The sequence below is a fragment of the Pristiophorus japonicus genome, chromosome X (assembly GCF_044704955.1).
Source record: "Pristiophorus japonicus isolate sPriJap1 chromosome X, sPriJap1.hap1, whole genome shotgun sequence".
Classification (NCBI taxonomy): Eukaryota; Metazoa; Chordata; class Chondrichthyes; family Pristiophoridae; genus Pristiophorus; species Pristiophorus japonicus.
The window spans coordinates 8,433,680-8,454,371 of NC_092010.1; the positions used below are offsets into that span (position 1 = coordinate 8,433,680).

Sequence of the window (20,692 nt, forward strand, 5' to 3'; positions counted from 1 at the left end):
TGATCAGCGGCCCCATCAATGCCGCTTCAAGCACTATGTGTGCAACCGCTGCACAACAATGGGACACCTCCAACGGATGTGCAGGCGAGCTGCAAACCCTGCAAACCACCACGTTACAGAGGAAGATCGATCCACTGTGGATCAGGCTGAATTGGAGACTCGTACTGAGGAGGCAGAAGTGTACGGGGTACACACCTTCACCACGAAATGCCCACCAATCATGTTGAAAGTTGAACTGAACGGTATTCCAGTATCTATGGAACTGGACACAGGGGCAAGTCAGTCCATAATGAGTAAAAAGGCCTTCGACAGGCTGCGGAGCAAAAAAAGGCACACAGGCCCAAGCTCAGCCCCATTCACACCAAACTAAGGACTTACACCAAGGAACTAATCCCTGTAACTGGCAGTGCAGAAGTCAAAGTCTCCTATGATGGAGCAGTACAGGAACTCCCGCTGTGGATTGTACCAGGGGATGGCCCCACACTGTTTGGCAGAAACTGGCTGGGAAAAATCCGCTGGAACTGGGATAATATCCGAGTGCTTTCGTCCGTCGACGACACCTCATGTACCCAGGTTCTGAGCAAATTCCCTTCGTTATTCGAGCCAGTTATTGGAAGCTTCTCGGCGGTGAAAGTGCAGATCCATTTGGTTCCTGGTACACGACCCATCCACCACAAGGCACGGGCGGTACCGTACATGATGCGTGAAAAAGTGGAAATGGAGCTGGACAGGCTGCAACGTGAAGGTATCATCGCGCTGGTGGAATTCAACAACTGGGCCAGTCCGATTATCCCGGTACTTCAGGAGGATGGCACGGTTAGAATTTGTGGCGACTATAAAGTAACAATTAACCATTTTTCGCTGCAGGACCAGTACCCGCTACCCAAGGCAGACGACCTATTCGCGATGCTGGCTGGAGGGAAGACGTTCACCAAGCTGGACCTGACCTCTGTCTACATGATGCAGGAGCTGGAGGAGTCTTCGAAAGGCCTCTCCTGCACCAACATGCACAAAGGTCTGTTTATCTACAACCGGTGCCCGTTCAGGATTCGGTCGGCCATGGCTATCTTCCAGCGGAAGTCAGTTCCTTGTACTGTGGTCTTCCAGGACGACATATTGGTTACAGGTCGGGACACCATTGAGCACTTGAAGAATCTGGAGGAGGTTCTTAGTTGGTTGGATTGCGTGGGGCTCAGGTTGAAACGCTCGCAGTGTGTTTTCCTGGCACAGGACATTGAGTTCTTGGGAAGAAGAATCGCAGCAGACGGCATCAGACCCACCGACGCCAAGACGGAGGCCATCAAGAACGCGCCGAGACCACAGAACGTGACGGAGCTGCAGGTGTTCCTGGGACTCCTTAACTATTTCGGTAATTTCCTCCCTGGGTTAAGCATCCTGCTAGAACCCCTACATGCACCACTGCTCAAGGGAGACAACTGGGTATGGGGGGAATTCACAAGAGGCTGCCTTTGAGAAAGGCAGAAATCTGTTGTGTTCAAACAAACTGCTTGTTCTGTATAACCCTCATAAACGATTAGTGCCGGCTTGCGATACTTTGTCATACGGGGTTGGGTGTGTGTTACAACAGGCTAATGAATCGGGGACATTGTAACCAGTCGCCTATGCGTCCAGGAGTTTGTCCAAGGCCAAAAGGGCCTACAGCATGATTGAAAAAGAGGCTCTGGCGTGTGTTTACGGGGTAAAAAAAATGCACTAGTACTTATTTGGCCTCAAGTTTGAGCTTGAAACTGACCACAAGCCGCTCATATCGCTGTTCTCTGAGAGCAAAGGGATTAATACCAATGCCTCTGCCCGCATCCAAAGATGGGCACTCACGCTGTCGGCATACAACTATGTAATCCGCCATAGACCGGGCACAGACAACTGTGCAGATGCTCTCAGTTGGCTACCATTGCCCACCACCGGGGTGGAAATGGCACAGCCAGCGGACTTGCTCATGGTCATGGAGGCATTTGAAAACGAGAAATCTCCCGTTACGGCCCGCCAGATCAGGACCTGGACCAGCCAGGATCCTTTACTGTCCCTGGTAAAAAAACTGTGTCCTCCACGGGAGCTGGTCCAGTGTCCCAGTAGATGAGTTGTCCCTGCAGGCAGACTGTCTTTTCTGGGGCAATCGCGTAGTCTTGCCCAAGAAAGGCAAATACACATTCATTTGCGAACTGCACAGCACCCACCCACCCATCGTGATGATGAAAGCCAAAGCCAGATCCCACATGTGGTGGCCTGGCATCGACTCAGATTTAGAGTCATGCGTGCGCCAGTGCAACACTTGCTCCCAGTTGATCAATGCACCCAGAGAGGTACTGCTAAGTTTGTGGTCCTGGCCATCCAAACCGTGGTCGAGGATCCATATCGACTATGCGGGCCCATTCCTAGGCAAAATGTTTTTGGTTGCCGTGGACGCTTACTCAAAGTGGATTGAATGTGCAATAATGTCTGTAAGGACGTCCACGGCCATCATTGAAAGTCTACGAGCCATGTTTGCCATGCATGGCCTGGCTGATGTCCTAGTCAGCGACAATGGCCGTGTTTCACCAGTGCTGAATTCAAAGAATTCATGACCCGCAATGGGATCAAACACATCACATCTGTCCTGTTCAACCCCTCATCCAACGGCCAGGCAGAACAGGCAGTTCAGACCATCAAGCAAAGCTTGAAACGCGTGTCGGAAGGCTCCCTGCAGACCCGGCTGTCCCGAGTGCTGTTCAGCTACCGCACCAGACCCCACTCACTCACCGAGATTCCCCCAGCTGAGCTGCTCATGAAAAGGTCGCTCAAAACAAGGCTCTCTCCTGTCCACCCTGATCCACATGATCATGTGGAGGACAAGCGGCATCAACAAAGTGTGTACCATGACCGCGCAAATTCGTCACGCGATATTGACATCAATGATCCTGTGTTTGTGCTCAATTATGGACATGGTCCCAAATGGCTCGCTAGCACGGTCACAGACAAAGAGGGGAGTAGGGTGTTTCAGGTCAAACTGACCAATGGACAAACGCACAGAAAACACTTGGACCAAATCAAATTGCCGTTCACCAACAGCTACGAACAACCCGAAGAGGACACTGCCAACTTTGACCCTCCAACACACACACATAAGTTGCAACTGACATCATGGTTGACCACGAAGCCGAACTCACCATCCCCAGCAGCCCCACAAGGCCAGCTGCCCAGCAGCCCAGTGAAGAACTGACCAACCCACCCACACCTGCATTTGTACCAAGACGCTCGACAAGGGAGCGAAAAGCCCCAGATCATCTCACCCTGTAAATAAGTGTACTGTTGACTTCACGGGGGAGTGATGTTATGTATTTAACCCCTTGTAACCTGCATCACACCACCACCAGAGGGCCTACCTATTGGAGTCCCAAGGGATCCCAGCATCCCTTGGGAGTACGGTATATAAGCAGGCCACCCACGAGGTACCTGCACTCTGGAGTCTTATTAAAAGGAGCTAAGGTCACACTTGCTCATTGTACACAGTACTCAGTCTGACCATTTATTATGAGTGTATCATGGGGTATATCAGTGTTACAGTGAGGGGTGTGGGGTATATCAATGAGGGGTGTGGACCCAGGATACAGTGTCTGTGTGTGGAACCTGGATATAGGATGCTCTATTTATTTCAGTCGTTGTTAGAGTGGTGTGAATATTATAACGCAGGACCGTGAGATCGAGCCAGCCCTGGCCTGACTCCTCACTCACCGATCTTTGTGACACAGACTGAATGAGAATCCTCACAGGGAAGAGCGGGGCTCAGGGAATGTGCCCGTCTTGGTGCAAGATAAATCCATTGCCTCTGTGGCTGAGCGGGTCGAACCTGCTCTGCTCAGTCAGACAAACTAGGGAGATGCCAGCATCCGTCTCTGCTGAGATCACTAATCTTCAGCTGGGGCAGCAGTTAACGATTGATAAAATCAGCTTGAGTTCCTGCTTCTGATTCCTGCACTAGTGACCCCTGCTGGAAGTAGTGTGTGTGTGTCTGTCTGTGTATGTTTCTGTGTGTGTGTGGGTCTGTGTGTATGTCTGTCTATCAGTGTCTTTTTATTTGTGTGTGTCTATCTGTGTGTGTCTGTCTGTGTCTGTGTGTGTTTCTGTGTGTGTGTGTGTGGGTCTGTGTGTGGGTCTGCGTGTGGGTGTCTGTGTGGGTGTGTGTGTGGGTCTGCGTGTGGGTGTCTGTGTGGGTGTGTGTGTGGGTCTGTGTGGGTCTGTGTGTGTGGGTCTGTGTGTGTGTCTGTATGTGTATCTGTGTGTGTGTGTGTGTGTGTGTGTGTGGGTGGGTCTGTGTGTGTCTGTGTGTGGTCTGTGTGTAGGTCTATGTGTGTGTGTGTGGGGATGTGTGGGTCTGTGTGTTGGTCTGTGTGTGTGTGGGTCTGTGTGTGGGTTTGCGTGTCTGTGTCTGTGTCTGCGTGTGTGGGTCAGTGTGCGGATCTGTGTGTGGGTCTGTGTGTGAGTGTGGGTCTGTGTGTGGGTCTGTGTGTGAGTGTGTGTGTGGGTCTGTGTGTGTGAGTCTGTGTGTGGGTCTGTGTGTGTGGGTCTGTGTGTGTGGGTTTGGGTGTGTGTGTGGGTCTGTGTGTGTGTGTGGGGGGGGGATGTGGGGGTCTGTGTGTGGGTCTGTGTGTGTGTGTGTGCGTGTATGTGTGGGTCTGTGTGTGTGTGTGTGTGTGTCTGTGTGTGGGTGTGTGTGTGTGGGTCTGTATGTGTGGGTTTGTGTGTGTGTGTTTGGGTCTGTGTGTGTGTGTATATGTGGGGGGGTCTGTGTGTGGGTCTGTGTGTTGGGGGGGGGTGTCTGTGTGTGGGTCTGTGTGTGTGTATGCGTGTGTGTGTGGGTCTGTGTGTGTGTGGGTCTGTGTGTGTGTGAGTGGGGGAGGTCTGTGTGTGTGTGTGTCTGTGTGTGAGTGTGTGTGGGGGGTCTGTGTGTGGGTCTGTGTGTGTGTGTGTGTGTGGGTCTGTGTGTGTGTGTGGATCTGTGTGTGTGGGTCTGTGTGTGGGTTGGTCTGTGTGTGTGGGTTGGTCTGTGTGTGTGGGTCTGTGTGTGTGTGTGGGTCTGTCTGTGTGAGTGTGTGTGTGGGTCGGTGTGTGTGAGTCTGTCTGTGCGTGTGAGTGTGTGTATGTGTGTGAGTCTGTCTGTGTGTGAGTGTGTGTGTGTGAGTCTGTGTGTCTCGATAGCTTGCCTTCACTCACGATATGGGCTTGTATATGAACAGTGACTTGGGGCAGGTACTGGAGGGCGGCTGGAACAGGTAAGAGTCAGCCCCTGTAGGAGAGCTGGGGGAGAACACATGAGAGTAGTTCCACGGACCTGGAGCATATATTCGAGAGGGACCGTGCAACTACTTTTCCATTACATGTCGATCTAATTTTGCTCCAAACTGCGAGCGAGAACTGGAAGTGGCCGTTTCAGTGGCAAACGTGTTCCAATCTGTGAGTCAAACCCCTCCCCTCCCAAATGACCTCATGTTTCGGGAACACCCTTTCTCAGCTGAGCTTGCAGGGGCTGGGGTGTTCGCTCCTTGTTCCTGTGTGTGGCTGGGCTTGGCCAGCAGTCAGGACTGAGTGCTTCAGCAGCAGGGACGAGGCATCTAGAGCAGCAGCAGCCATGAGCCGTGCGGCTGGAGTTGGGCAGAGTTTGGGCAGCTTTTTGGGTTGGAGCGTCGTACTTGTGCTGTCCTCTCGCTCACTGGGATTTAACCTGGACTCGCTCAGCCCCGCAGTGTACAGCGGACCCCAGGATAGCTATTTCGGATTCTCTCTGGAGTTTTACATCCCCGACCCAGATACGTGAGTACTTTTTTTTTTGCAACTTGAGAACTTTAAAAAGTTTTTTTTTGTGGACAATTTCAGAGGGGAAAAAAGTTTTGCAAACTTTCCAAAAAGTTTGTAACAGGGCACTGCTGACACGGGGCAGTTCCAAGCGAAAGCAACTTGGTCCTTGTTCTGATGTCGGATTACTTGGGAGGAATTCTCCCAGTCGTTCTCTCCTGGAAAAGTAAATGAAGAGAAGTTGCGGGACTTTAAGTGGAAGTGTGTGAGCGGCCCGAGAGTACCGCTGTTCCTAACGGTGTGGCTTTATTTAAAGGAGAGATTTGTTGTGGTTGGGCAGGGAGCCGGGAAGTTAAAGCGTCACCGCAGGGGGCTGAACATGGGCCATCATTGGGGGAGAGCTGGCCAGGGGGCACCGGGGTCGAGAGCCCCAGGAGTTGGGCTGGGACTCCGGCAGGCGCGGCTGTGCCTCCGCTGGCAGTATGTGTGTGGGAGCCGGCAGCCCAGCACACAGCTCACTGGGGCTCACCGAGCCAGGGATTGCAGGATGTGCACACAGAGCGAGGAGAGCGTGGACTGTGGGCAAACTCTCAACTTCCATTCGTACTTTATATATCCTCTATTCCCAGGGTAAAAAACAACCCCCACATACTGTATATACCACCCGTAATGTAACCCCCCGTACCGTACATACCCCGTACCGTACATACCCCTGTACTGTACATACCCCCGTACCGTACTGTACATACCCCTGTACTGTACATACCCCGTACCGTACATACCCCGTACCGTACATACCCCGTACCGTACATACCCCTGTACCGTACATACCCCCGTACCGTACATACCCCTGTACCGTACATACCCCCGTACCGTACATACCCCTGTACCGTACATACCCCCGTACCGTACATACCCCGTACCGTACATACCCCCGTACCGTACATACCCCCGTACTGTACATACCCCTGTACTGTACATACCCCCGTACCATACATACCCCCGTACCGTACATACCCCGTACCGTACATACCCCTGTACTGTACATACCCCCGTACCGTACATACCCCGTACCGTACATACCCCGTACTGTACATACCCCTGTACTGTACATACCCCCGTACCGTACATATCCCGTACTGTACATACCCCTGTACTGTACATACCCCCGTACTGTACATAGCCCTGTACCGTACATACCCCCGTACCGTACATACCCCCGTACTGTACATACCCCCGTACCGTACATACCCCCGTACCGTACATACCCCCGTACTGTACATAGCCCTGTACTGTACATACCCCCGTACCGTACATACCCCCGTACCGTACATACCCCGTACCGTACATACCCCCGTACTGTACATATCCCGTACTGTACATACCCCCGTACCGTACATACCCCCGTACCGTACATACCCCGTACCGTACATACCCCCGTACCGTACATACCCCGTACCGTACATATCCCGTACTGTACATACCCCGTACCGTACATACCCCCGTACCGTACATACCCCCGTACCGTACATACCCCTGTACCGTACATACCCCCGTACTGTACATACCCCCGTACCGTACATACCCCTGTACTGTACCCCCGTACCGTACATACCCCCGTACCGTACATACCCCCGTACCGTACATACCCCGTACCGTACATACCCCCGTACCGTACATACCCCGTACCGTACATACCCCCGTACCGTACATACCCCAGTATTGTACATACCCCCGTACCGTACATACCCCCGTACCGTACATACCCCCGTACCTTACATACCCCCGTACTGTACATACCCCCATTCTGTACCCCCCGTACTGTACATACCCCCGTACTGTACATACCCCCGTACTGTACCCCCCGTACCGTACATACCCCCGTACCTACATACCCCCGTACCGTACATACCCCGTACCGTACATACCCCGTACCGTACATACCCCCGTACCGTACATACCCCCGTACCGTACATACCCCTGTACTGTACATACCCCCGTACCGTACATACCCCGTACCGTACATACCCCCGTACCGTACATACCCCCGTACTGTACATACCCCCGTACCGTACATACCCCTGTATTGTACATACCCCCGTACCGTACATACCCCGTACCGTACATACCCCCGTACCATACATACCCCTGTACTGTACATACACCCGTACCATACATACCCCTGTACCGTACATACCCCTGTACCGTACATACCCCCGTACCGTACATACCCCTGTACCGTACATACCCCTGTACTGTACATACCCCCGTACCGTACATACCCCTGTACTGTACATACCCCCGTACCGTACATACCCCCGTACTGTACATACCCCCGTACCGTACATACCTCCATACTGTACATACTCCCGTACTGTACATACCCCCGTACTGTACATACCCCCGTACCGTACATAACCCCTGTACTGTACATACCCCCATACTGTAGATATCCCAGTACTGTAGATATCCCCGTACTGTACATACCCCCGTACCGTACATACCCCCGTACCGTACATACCACCGTACCGTACATACCCCCGTACTGTATATACCCCCACACCGTACATACCCCCGTACTGTACATACCCACCATACCGTGCATACCCCCGTACTGTACATACGCAAGTACCGTACATACCCCCCGTACTGTACATACCCCCCGTACTGTACATACCCCGCATACTGTACATACCCCCGTACCGTACATACCCCCGTACTGTACATACCCCCGCAGTGGACATACCCCGCGCTGTACATACCCCCCGTACCGTACATACCCCCGTACCGTACATACCCCCGTACTGTACATACCCCCGTGCTGTACAAACCTCCCATACTGTACATACCCCCGTACTGTACATTCCCCCGCACTGTATATACCCCTATGCTGTACAAACCCCCCATACCGTACATACCCCCGTACCGTACATACCCCCGTACCGTACATACCCCCGTACTGTACATACCCCCGTACCATACATACCCCGTACCATACATACCCCGTACCATACATACCCCGTACCGTACATACCCACCGTACCGTACATACCCCCGTACCGTACATACCCCCGTACCGTACATACCCCCGTACCATACATACCCCGTACCGTACATACCCCCGTACCGCACATACCCCCGTACCGTACATACCCCTGTACTGTACATACCCCCGTACCGTACATACCCCCGTACTGTACATACCCCCATACTGTACCCCCCCGTACTGTACATACCCCCGTACTGTACCCCCGTACCGTACATACCCCCGTACCTACATACCCCCGTACCGTACATACCCCCGTACCTACATACCCCATACCATACATACCCCCGTACTGTACATACCCCCGTACTGAACATACCCCCGTACCATACATACCCCTGTACTGTACATACCTCCCGTACTGTACATACACCCGTACTGAACATACCCCCGTACCGTACATACCCCTGTACCGTACATACCCCTGTACTGTACATACCCCCGTACCGTACATACCCCCGTACTGTACATACCCCCGTACCGTACATACCCCCGTACCTTACATACCCCCGTACTGTACATACCCCCATACTGTACCCCCCCGTACTGTACATACCCCCGTACTGTACCCCCGTACCGTACATACCCCCGTACCTACATACCCCCGTACCGTACATACCCCCGTACCTACATACCCCATACCATACATACCCCCGTACTGTACATACCCCCGTACTGAACATACCCCCGTACCATACATACCCCTGTACTGTACATACCTCCCGTACTGTACATACACCCGTACTGTACATACCCCCGTACTGTACATACCCCCCGCACTGTACCCCCGTACCGTACATACCCCCGTACCGTATATACCCCCGTACTGTACATACCCCCGAACTGTACCCCCGTACCGTACATACCCCCGTACCGTACATACCCACCGTACCGTACATACCCCGTACCGTACATACCCACGTACTGTACATACCCCCATACTGTACCCCCCATACTATACATACCCCCGTACTGTACATACCCCCGTACTGTACCCCCCGTACCGTACATACCACCGTACCTACATACCCCCGTACTGTACATACCCCCCGCACTGTACCCCCGTACCGTACATACCCCGTACCGTACATACCCCCGTACCGTACATACCTCCCATACTGTACATACCCCCGTACTGAACATACCCCCGTAATGTACCTCCCATACTGTACATACCCCCGTACCGTACATACCCCCGTACTGTACATACCCCCGTACTGTACATTCCCCTGTAATTTACATACCCGCCGTACTGTACACACCACCCGTACTGTACATACCCCCATACTGTACATACCCCCATACTGTACATTCCCCCACACTGTACATACACCCCGTACCGTACATACCCCCGTACTGTACATACCCCCGTACTGTACATACCCCCGTACTGTACATTCCACCGTACTGTACATACCCCCGTACTGTACATTCCCCGCACAGTACATACACCCTGTACTGTACATACCCCCGGACTGTAAATACCCCTGTACTGTACATTCCCCGCACTGTACATACCCCCGTACTGTACATACCCCCGTACTGTACATTCCCCCGCACTGTACATACCCCCGCGCTGTACATACCCCCGTACCGTACATACCCCCTTACTGTACATACCCCCGTGCTGTACAAACCTCCAATACTGTACATACCCCCGTACTGTACATTCCCCCGCACTGTATATACCCCCGTGCTGTACAAACCCCCCATACTGTACATTCCCCCGTACCGTACATACCCCCGTACCGTACATACCTCCATACTGTACATACTCCCGTACTGTACATACCCCCGTACTGTACATACCCCCGTACCGTACATAACCCCTGTACTGTACATACCCCCGTACTGTAGATATCCCCGTACTGTAGATATCCCCGTACTGTACATACCCCCGTACCGTACATACCCGCCGTACTGTACATACCCCCGTACCGTACATACCACCGTACTGTACATACCCCCGTACTGTATATACCCCCACACCGTACACACCCCCGTACTGTACATACCCACCATACCGTACATACCCCCGTACTGTACATACGCAAGTACCGTACATACCCCCCGTACTGTACATACCCCCGTACTGTACATACCCCGCATACTGTACATACCCCCGTACCGTACATACCCCCGTACTGTACATACCCCCGCAGTGGACATACCCCGTACTGTACATACCCCCATACTGTACATACACCCCGTACTGTACATACACCCCGTACTGTACATACCCCTGTACTGTACATACCCACCGTACTGTACATACCCCCAGTAGTGTACATACCTCCAGTACTGTACATATCCCCGTCCCGTACATACCCCCGTACTGTACATACCCCTGTACTGCACATACCCCCTGTACTGTACATACCCCGTACCGTACATACCCCCGTACTGTACATACCCCCGTACTGTACATACCCCCCATTTTGTACCTACCCCAAACCGTACATACCCCCATACTGTACATACGCAAGTACCGTACATACCCCCGTACTGTACATACCCCTTGTACAGTACATACCCCCGTACTGTACATACCCCTCGTACTGTACATACCCCCGTAGTGTACATACCCCCGTACTGTACATACACTCGTACTATACATATCCCCGTCCCGTACATACCCCCGTACTGTACATACCCCTGTACTGCACATACCCCCTGTACTGTACATACCCCGTACCGTACATACCGCTGTACTGTACATACCCCTGTGCTGTACATACCCCCCGTACCGTACATACCACCGTACCGTACATACCCCCATACTGTATATACGCCCGTACTGTACATATCCCTCGTACTGTACATATCCCTCGTACTGTACATTCCCCCGTACTGTACATACCCGCCGTACTGTACATACCACTGTACTGTACACACCCCCATACTGTACATTCCCCCGCACTGTACATACACCCCGTTCCGTACATACCCCCGTACTGTACATTCCCCCGCACTGTACATACCGCCGTACTGTACATACCCCCATACCGTACATATCCCCTGTACCGTACATACCCACCGTACTGTACATACCACCATACCGTACATACCCCCATACTGTACATACCCCCGTACTGTACAAACCCCCGTACCGTACATACCCCCTGTACTGTACATACCCCCGTACCATACATACCCCCGTACCGTACATACCCACGCACTGTACATACACCCGTACTGTACATACCCCCCATACCGTACATACCCCCGTACCGTACACACCCCTCGTACTGTACATACCCCCGTACTGTACATACCCTCCATACCGTATATACCCCGTACTGTACATACCCCCGTAATGTACATACCCCCATACTGTACATACCCTCTGTACTGTACATACCCCCGGTACTGTACATACCCCTTGTACAGTACATACCCCCCGTACTGTACATACCCTCGTATTGTACATAACCCCATAGTGTACATACCCCCGTACTGTACATACACTCGTACTGTACATAACCTAGTACCGTACATACCCCCGTACCGTACATACGCCCCTACTGTATATACGCCCGTACTGTACATACCCCCGTACTGTACATATCCCTCGTACTGTACATACTCCCGTACTGCACATACCCCGTACCGTACATACCCTCGTACTGTACATACCCCCGTACCGTACATACCCCCGTACTGTACATTCCCCCATACTGTACATACCCGCCGTACTGTACATACCACCCGTACTGTACATACCCCCATACTGTACATTCCCCCGCACTGTACATACACCCCGTACTGTACATACCCCCGTACTGTACATTCCCCACACTGTACATAACCCCGTACTGTACATACCCCCGTACTATACATTCCCCCGCACTGTACATACACCCCGTACTGTACATACCCCCGGACTCTAAATACCCCTGTACTGTACATACCCCCGTACTGTACATTCCCCCGCACTGTACATACCCCCGCGCTGTACATACCCTCCGTATGGTACATACCCCCGTACCGTACATACCCCCGTACCGTACATATCACCGTACTGTACATACCCCCGTACTGTATATACCCTCGTACCGTACATACCCCCGTACTGTACATACCCCCGTACTGTACATACCCACCGTACCGTACATACCCCCAGTAGTGTACATACCCCCAGTACTGTACATATCCCTGTCCCGTACATACCCCCGTACTGTACATACCCCCGTGCCGTACATACCCACGTACTGTACATACCCCCGTACCGTACATATCCCCGTACTGTACATACCCCCGTACTGTACATAGCCCCGTACCGTACATACCCTCCCGTACCGTACATACCCCCGTACTGTACATACCCCCGTACTGTACATACCCTGTACTGTACATACCCCCGTACCGTACATACCCCCAGTACCGTACATACCCCCGTACCGTACATACCCCCGTACCGTACATACCCCCGTACTGTACATACCCCCTGTACTGTACATACCCCTGTACTGTACATACCCCTGCACTGTACATACCCCCCGTACCGTACATACCCCCGTACCGTACATACCCCCGTACCGTACATACCCCCTGTACGTACATACCCCCCGTATTGTACACACCCGCCGTACCGTACATTCCCCCCTACTCTACAGGTGCCCTCGCTCGCGCCCCTCCCCATTCCATCCACACTAGCTATGTTTAAGTGGATTATTTCTGACACCCTGAGCTGCTTCCTACCCCCAGCCCTGGCTGGAAAATGAAAGGGCAGCCCGTGCCCTATGTCTGTGGGCACTCTGCCCACTGCGGCACTGAGGTTCGAGCAACAGATTGGACCCTCCTTTGCTGCAGTGCACTGACCCGACAGCAGACCCATCGCGTGGGACATTCTCCGATCTGCCAATTGCAAAGTGATGCTGATTTTGCCCATTGCCTGTGATGGCGGGTCAGCCTGCCTGACTGCAGGTCTCAGACGGAGGTTTATCATTAACCCCTCCCAGGGGTGGGGCAATGGAGGAGGGGGCGGAGCCCGAGGGCGAGGGCAGGATTCATTCATTGGCAGACCATTCCAAGAGGTGGCGGAGAAGCATTGTATCAGGGTGGGCAGAGCCTCGAGTGGGTGCTTGGACAAAAGCCGTGCTCTCCCCCACTGCACTCGCAGCTTGTGAACATGTTAAATCTCAATGACTGTTGTGTGGGACTGGGGAGGGAGCGGGAACGAGTGCCAAGTGGTGACATGACTGGAGCGAATGTAATGCGAACACTTGTGCTGGGCGCTTGACCAGCCGTCCACATGTTGTGTGATTTCCTCAGTGCTTACACGCGGTCCCCAGGGACCATGTGTGTGAGCGGGCTGAGGTAATACTGCAGCATTTGCACTCTGACCGCACTGTGGGCCAGCTGGGGAGAGCAGAGGGCCGCTACCTTGTGAACATGGTGTGCCAGCTCTCTGCCACACATCCCCATCACAGGCAGCACCTCGGAATCGAGGAAGACTTGCTTCCACTCTTAAACTGAGTCCTTTGGTGACTGTACAGTACAATACAAGAATTACAGTCCCTGTCACAGGTGGGACAGCTAGTCGTTGAGGGAAAGGGTGGGTGGGGAGTCTGGTTTGCCGCAAGCTCCTTCCGCTGCCTACGCTTGATTTCTGCATGCTCTCGGCGATGAGACTCGAGGTGCTCAGCGCCCTCCCGGATGCACTTCCTCCACTTAGGGTGGTCATTGGCAAGGGACTCCCAGGTGTCAGTGGGGATGTTGAACTTTATCAGGAAGACTTTGAGGGTGTCCTTGTAACATTTCCTCTGCCCACCTTTGGCTCGTTTGCCATGAAGGAGTTCCAAGTAGAGTGCTTACTTTGGGAGTCTCGTGCCTGGCATGCGGACAATGTGGCCTGCCCAGCGAAGCTGATCAAGTTTGGTCAGTGCTTCAATGCTGGGGATGTTGGCCTGGTAGAGTTACTGGGTGTAGGTCTGTCACTGTATAACACTGGGGTACAGTACTGGTGGGTACAGGTCTCTCACTGTATAACACTGGGCTACAGTACTGGTGGATACAGGTCTGTCACTGTATAACACTGGGCTACAGTACTGGTGGGTACAGGTCTGTCACTTTATAACACCGGGGTACAGTACTGGTGGGTACAGGTCTGTCACTGTATAACACTGGGGTACAGTACTGTTGGGTACAGGTCTGTCACTGTATAACACTGGGGTACAGTACTGTTGGGTACATGTCTGTCACTGTATAACACTGGGGTACAGTACTGGTGGGTACAGGTCTGTCACTGTATAACACTGGGGTACAGTACTGTTGGGTACATGTCTGTCACTGTATAACACTGGGGTACAGTACTGTTGGGTACATGTCTGTCACTGTATAACACTGGGGTACAGTACCGGTGGGTACATGTCTGTCACTATATAACACTGCGGTACAGTACTGGTGGGTACAGGTCTGTCCCTGTATTACACTGGGGTACAGTACTGGTGGGTACAGGTCTGTCCCTGTATTACACTGGGGTAGAGTACTGGTGGGTACAGGTTTGTCACTGTATAGCACTGGGGTAGAGAACTGGTGGGTACAGGTCTGTCATTGTATAACACTGGGGTACAGTACTGGTGGGTACACGTCTGTCACTGTATAACACTGGGGTACAGTATTGGTGGGTACAGGTCTGTTACTGTATAAGATTGGGGTACATTACTGGTGGGTACAGGTCTGTCACTGTATAACACTGGGGTACAGTACTGGTGGATACAGGTCTGTCACTGTATAACACTGGAGTACAGTACTGGTGTGTACACGTCTGTCACTGTATAACACTGGGGCACAGTACTGGTGTGTACACGTCTGTCACTGTATAACACTGGGGTACAGTACTGGTGTGTACACGTCTGTCACTGTATAACACTGGGGTACAGTATTGGTGGGTACAGGTTTGTCACTGTATAACACTGGGGTACAATACTGGTGGTTACAGTTCTGTCACTGTATAACACAGGGGTACAATATTGATGGGTACAGGTCTGTCACTGTGTAACACTGGGATACAGTACTGATGGGTACAGGTCTGTCACTGTATAACACTGTGGTGCAGTGCTGGTGAGTACAGGTCTGTCACTGTATAACATTGGGGTACAGTACTGCTGGGTATAGGTCTGTCACTGTATAACACTGGGGTACAATACTCGTGGGTACAGGTTTGTCGCTGTATAACATTGGAATACAGTACTGGTGGGTACAGGTCTTTCACTGTATAACATTGGAATCCAGTACTGGTGGGTACAGGTCTTTCACTGTATCACACTGGGGTGCAGTACTGGTGTGTACAGGTCTGTCACTGCACAACACTGGGGTACAGTACTGGTGGGTACAGGTCTGTCAGTGTATAACACTGGGGTATAGTAATGGTGGGTACAGTTCTGTCACTGTTGAACACTTGGGTACTGTACAGGTGGGTACAGATCTGTCACTGTATAACACTGGGGTACAGTACTGGTGGGTACAGGTCTGTCACTCTATAACACTGGGGTACAGTACTGGTGGGTACAGGTCTGCCACTGTATAACACTGGTGTACAGTACTGGTGGGTACAGGTCTGTCACTGTATAACACTGGGGTACAGTACTGGTGGGTACAGGTCTGTCACTGGATGAGTTCCTACGAAATGAATTTAAGGAGCTAGGAGCTAAATTAAAAAGTAGGACCTCAAAAGTAGTAATCTCGGGATTGCTACCAGTGCCACGTGCTAGTCAGAGTAGGAATCGCAGGATAGCTCAGATGAATACGTGGCTTGAGCAATGGTGCAGCAGGGAGGGATTCAAATTCCTGGGGCATTGGAACCGGTTCTGGGGGAGGTGGGACCAGTACAATCCGGACGGTCTGCACCTGGGCAGGACCGGAACCAATGTCCTCGGGGGAGTGTTTGCTAGTGCTGTTGGGGAGGAGTTAAACTAATATGGCAGGGGGATGGGAACCAATGCAGGGAGATAGAGGGAAACAAAAAGGTGGCAAAAACAAAAGACAGAAAGGAGATGAGGAAAAGTGGAGGGCAGAGAAACCCAAGGCAAAGAACAAAAAGGGCCATTGTACAGCAAAATTCTAAAAGGACAGAGGGTGTTAAAAAAACAAGCCTAAAGGCTTTGTGTCTTAATGCAAGGAGTATCTGCAATAAGGTGGATGAATTAACTGTGCAAATAGATGTCAACAAATATGATGTGATTGGGATTACAGAGACGTGGCTCCAGGATGAGCAGGGCTGGGAACTCAACATCCAGGGGTATTCAACATTCAGGAAGGATAGAATAAAAGGAAAAGGAGGTGGGGTAGCATTGCTGGTTAAGGAGGAGATTAAGGCAATAGTTAGGAAGGATATTAGCTTGGATGATGTGGAATCTATATGGGTAGAGCTGCAGAACACCAAAGGGCAAAAAACGTTAGTGGGAGTTGTGTACAGATCTCCAAACAGTAGTAGTGATGTTGGGGAGGGCATCAAACAGGAAATTAGGGGTGCGTGCAATAAAGGTGCAGCAGTTATAATGGGTGACTTTAATATGCACATAGATTGGGCTAACCAAACTGGAAGCAATACGGTAGAGGAGGATTTTCTGGAGTGCATAAGGGATGGTTTTTTAGACCAATATGTCGAGGAACCAACTAGGGGGGAGGCCATCTTAGACTGGGTGTTATGTAATGAGAGAGGATTAATTAGCAATCTCGTTGTGCAAGGCCCCTTGGGGAAGAGTGACCATAATATGGTGGAATTCTGCATTGGGATGGAGAATGAAACAGTTAATTCAGAGACCATGGTCCAGAACTTAAAGAAGGCTAACTTTGAAGGTATGAGGCGTGAATTGGCTGGGATGGATTGGCGAATGATACTTAAGGGGTTGACTGTGGATGGGCAATGGCAGACATTTAGAGACCGCATGGATGAACTGCAACAATTGTACATTCCTGTCTGGCATAGAAATAAAAAAGGGAAGGTGGCTCAACCGTGGCTATCAAGGGAAATCAGGGATAGTATTAAAGCCAAGGAAGTGGCATACAAATTGGCCAGAAATAGCAGCGAACCTGGGGACTGGGAGAAATTTAGAACTCAGCAGAGGAGGACAAAGGGTTTGATTAGGGCAGGGAAAATGGAGTATGAGAAGAAGCTTGCAGGGAACATTAAGACGGATTGCAAAAGTTTCTATAGATATGTAAAGAGAAAAAGGTTAGTAAAGACAAACGTAGGTCCCCTGCAGTCAGAATCAGGGGAAGTCATAACGGGGAACAAAGAAATGGCGGACCAATTGAACAAGTACTTTGGTTCGGTATTCACGAAGGAGGACACGAACAACGTTCCGGTTATAAAAGGGGTCGGGGGGTCTAGTAAGGAGGAGGAACTGAGGGAAATCCTTATTAGCCGGGAAATTGTGTTGGGGAAATTGATGGGATTGAAGGCCGATAAATCCCCAGGGCCTGATGGACTGCATCCCAGAGTACTTAAGGAGGTGGCCTTGGAAATAGTGGATGCGTTGACAGTCATTTTCCAACATTCCATTGACTCTGGATCAGTTCCTATGGAGTGGAGGGTAGCCAATGTAACCCCACTTTTTAAAAAAGGAGGGAGAGAGAAAACAGGGAATTATAGACCGGTCAGCCTGACATCGGTAGTGGGTAAAATGATGGAATCAATTATTAAGGATGTCATAGCAGTGCATTTGGAAAGAGGTGACATGATAGGTCCAAGTCAGCATGGATTTGTGAAAGGGAAATCATGCTTGACAAATCTTCTGGAATTTTTTGAGGATGTTTCCAGTAGAGTGGATAAGGGAGAACCAGTTGAAGTGGTATATTTGGACTTTCAGAAGGCGTTCGACAAGGTCCCACACAAGAGATTGATGTGCAAAGTTAGAGCACATGGGATTGGGGGTAGTGTACTGACATGGATTGAGAACTGGTTGTCAGACAGGAAGCAAAGAGTAGGAGTAAATGGGTACTTTTCAGAATGGCAGGCAGTGACTTGTGGGGTACCGCAAGGTTCTGTGCTGGGGCCCCAGCTGTTTACACTGTACATTAATGATTTAGATGAGGGGATTAAATGTAGTATCTCCAAATTTGCGGATGACACTAAGTTGAGTGTCAGTGTGAGCTGCGAGGAGGATGCTGTGAGGCTGCAGAGCGACTTGGATAGGTTAGGTGAGTGGGCAAATGCATGGCAGATGAAGTATAATGTGGATAAATGTGAGGTTATTCACTTTGGTGGTAAAAACAGAGAGACAGACTATTATCTGAATGGTGACAGATTAGGAAAAGGGGAGGTGCAAAGAGACCTGGGTGTCATGGTACATCAGTCATTGAAGGTTGGCATGCAGGTGCAGCAGGCGGTTAAGAAAGCAAATGGCATGTTGGCCTTCATAGCAAGGGGATTTGAGTACAGGGGCAGGGAGGTGTTGCTACAGTTGTACAGGGCCTTGGTGAGGCCACACCTGGAGTATTGTGCACAGTTTTGGTCTCCTAACCTGAGGAAGGACATTCTTGCTATTGAGGGAGTGCAGCGAAGGTTCACCAGACTGATTCCCGGGATGGCGGGACTGACCTATCAAGAAAGACTGGATCAACTGGGCTTGTATTCACTGGAGTTCAGAAGAATGAGAGGGGACCTCATAGAAACATTTAAAATTCTGACGGGGTTAGACAGGTTAGATGCAGGACGAATGTTCCCAATGTTGGGGAAGTCCAGAACCAGAGGTCACAGTCTAAGGATAAGGGGTAAGCCATTTAGGTCCGAGATGCGGAGGAACTTCTTCACCCAGAGAGTGGTGAACCTGTGGAATTCTCTACCACAGAAAGTTGTTGAGGCCAATTCACTAAATATATTCAAAAAGGAGTTAGATGAGGTCCTTACTACTAGGGGGATCAAGGGGTATGGCGAGAAAGCAGGAATGGGGTACTGAAGTTGAATGTTCAGCCATGAACTCATTGAATGGCGGTGCAGGCTAAAAGGGCCGAATGGCCTGCTCCTGCACCTATTTTCTATGTTTCTATGTTTCTATAACACTGGGATACAGTTCCGGTGGGTACAGGTCTGTCACTGTATAACACTGGGGTACGGTACTGGTGGGTATAGGGCTGTCGCTGTATAACACTGGGGTACAGTACTGGTGGGTATAGGGCTGTCGCTGTATAACACTGGGGTACAGTACTGGTGGGTACAAGTTTGTCACTGTATAACACTGGGGTACAGTACTGGTGGGTACAGGTCTGTCACTGTTGAACAGTTGGGTACTGTACTGGTGTGTACAGGTGTGTCACTGTATAACACTGGGGTACAGTACTGGTGGATGCAGGTCTGGCACTGTATAACACTGGGGTACAGTACTGGTGGGTACAGGTCTGTCACTGTACAACACTGGGATTCAGTACTGGTGGGTACATGTCTGTCACTGTATAACACTGGGTTACAGTACTGGTGGGTACAGGTCTGTCACTGTATAACACTGGGGTACAGTACTGGTGGGTACAGGTCTGTCACTGTACAACACTGGGATACAGTACTGGTGGGTACATGTCTGTCACTGTATAACACTGGGTTACAGTACTGGTGGGTACAGGTCTGTCACTGTATAACACTCGGGTACAGTACTGGTGGGTACATGTCTGTCACTGTATAACACTGGGTTACAGTACTGGTGGGTACAGGTCTTTCACTGGATCACACTGGGGTGCAGTACTGGTGGGTACAGGTCTGGCACTGTACAACACTGGGGTACAATACTGGTGGGTACAGGTTTGTCACTGTATAACACTGGGGTACAGTACTGGTGGGTACAGGTCTGTCACTCTATAACACTGGGGTACGGTACTGGTGGATGCAGGTCTGTCTGTATATCACTGGGGTACAGTACTGGT

General features: G+C 51.3%; 1 protein-coding gene across 1 annotated transcript in view; it reads left to right on the forward strand.

Annotated features, from left to right (window-relative positions):
* Positions 1-5,481: 5,481 nt before the first annotated feature.
* The window catches only part of LOC139240842 (integrin alpha-5-like), a 452,133-nt gene continuing 436,922 nt past the window's right edge, over positions 5,482-20,692 (forward strand). The window contains 2 exon segments of the mRNA XM_070869324.1: positions 5,482-5,573; positions 5,575-5,805. Coding sequence (XP_070725425.1) covers positions 5,482-5,573; positions 5,575-5,805 — 323 coding nt within the window.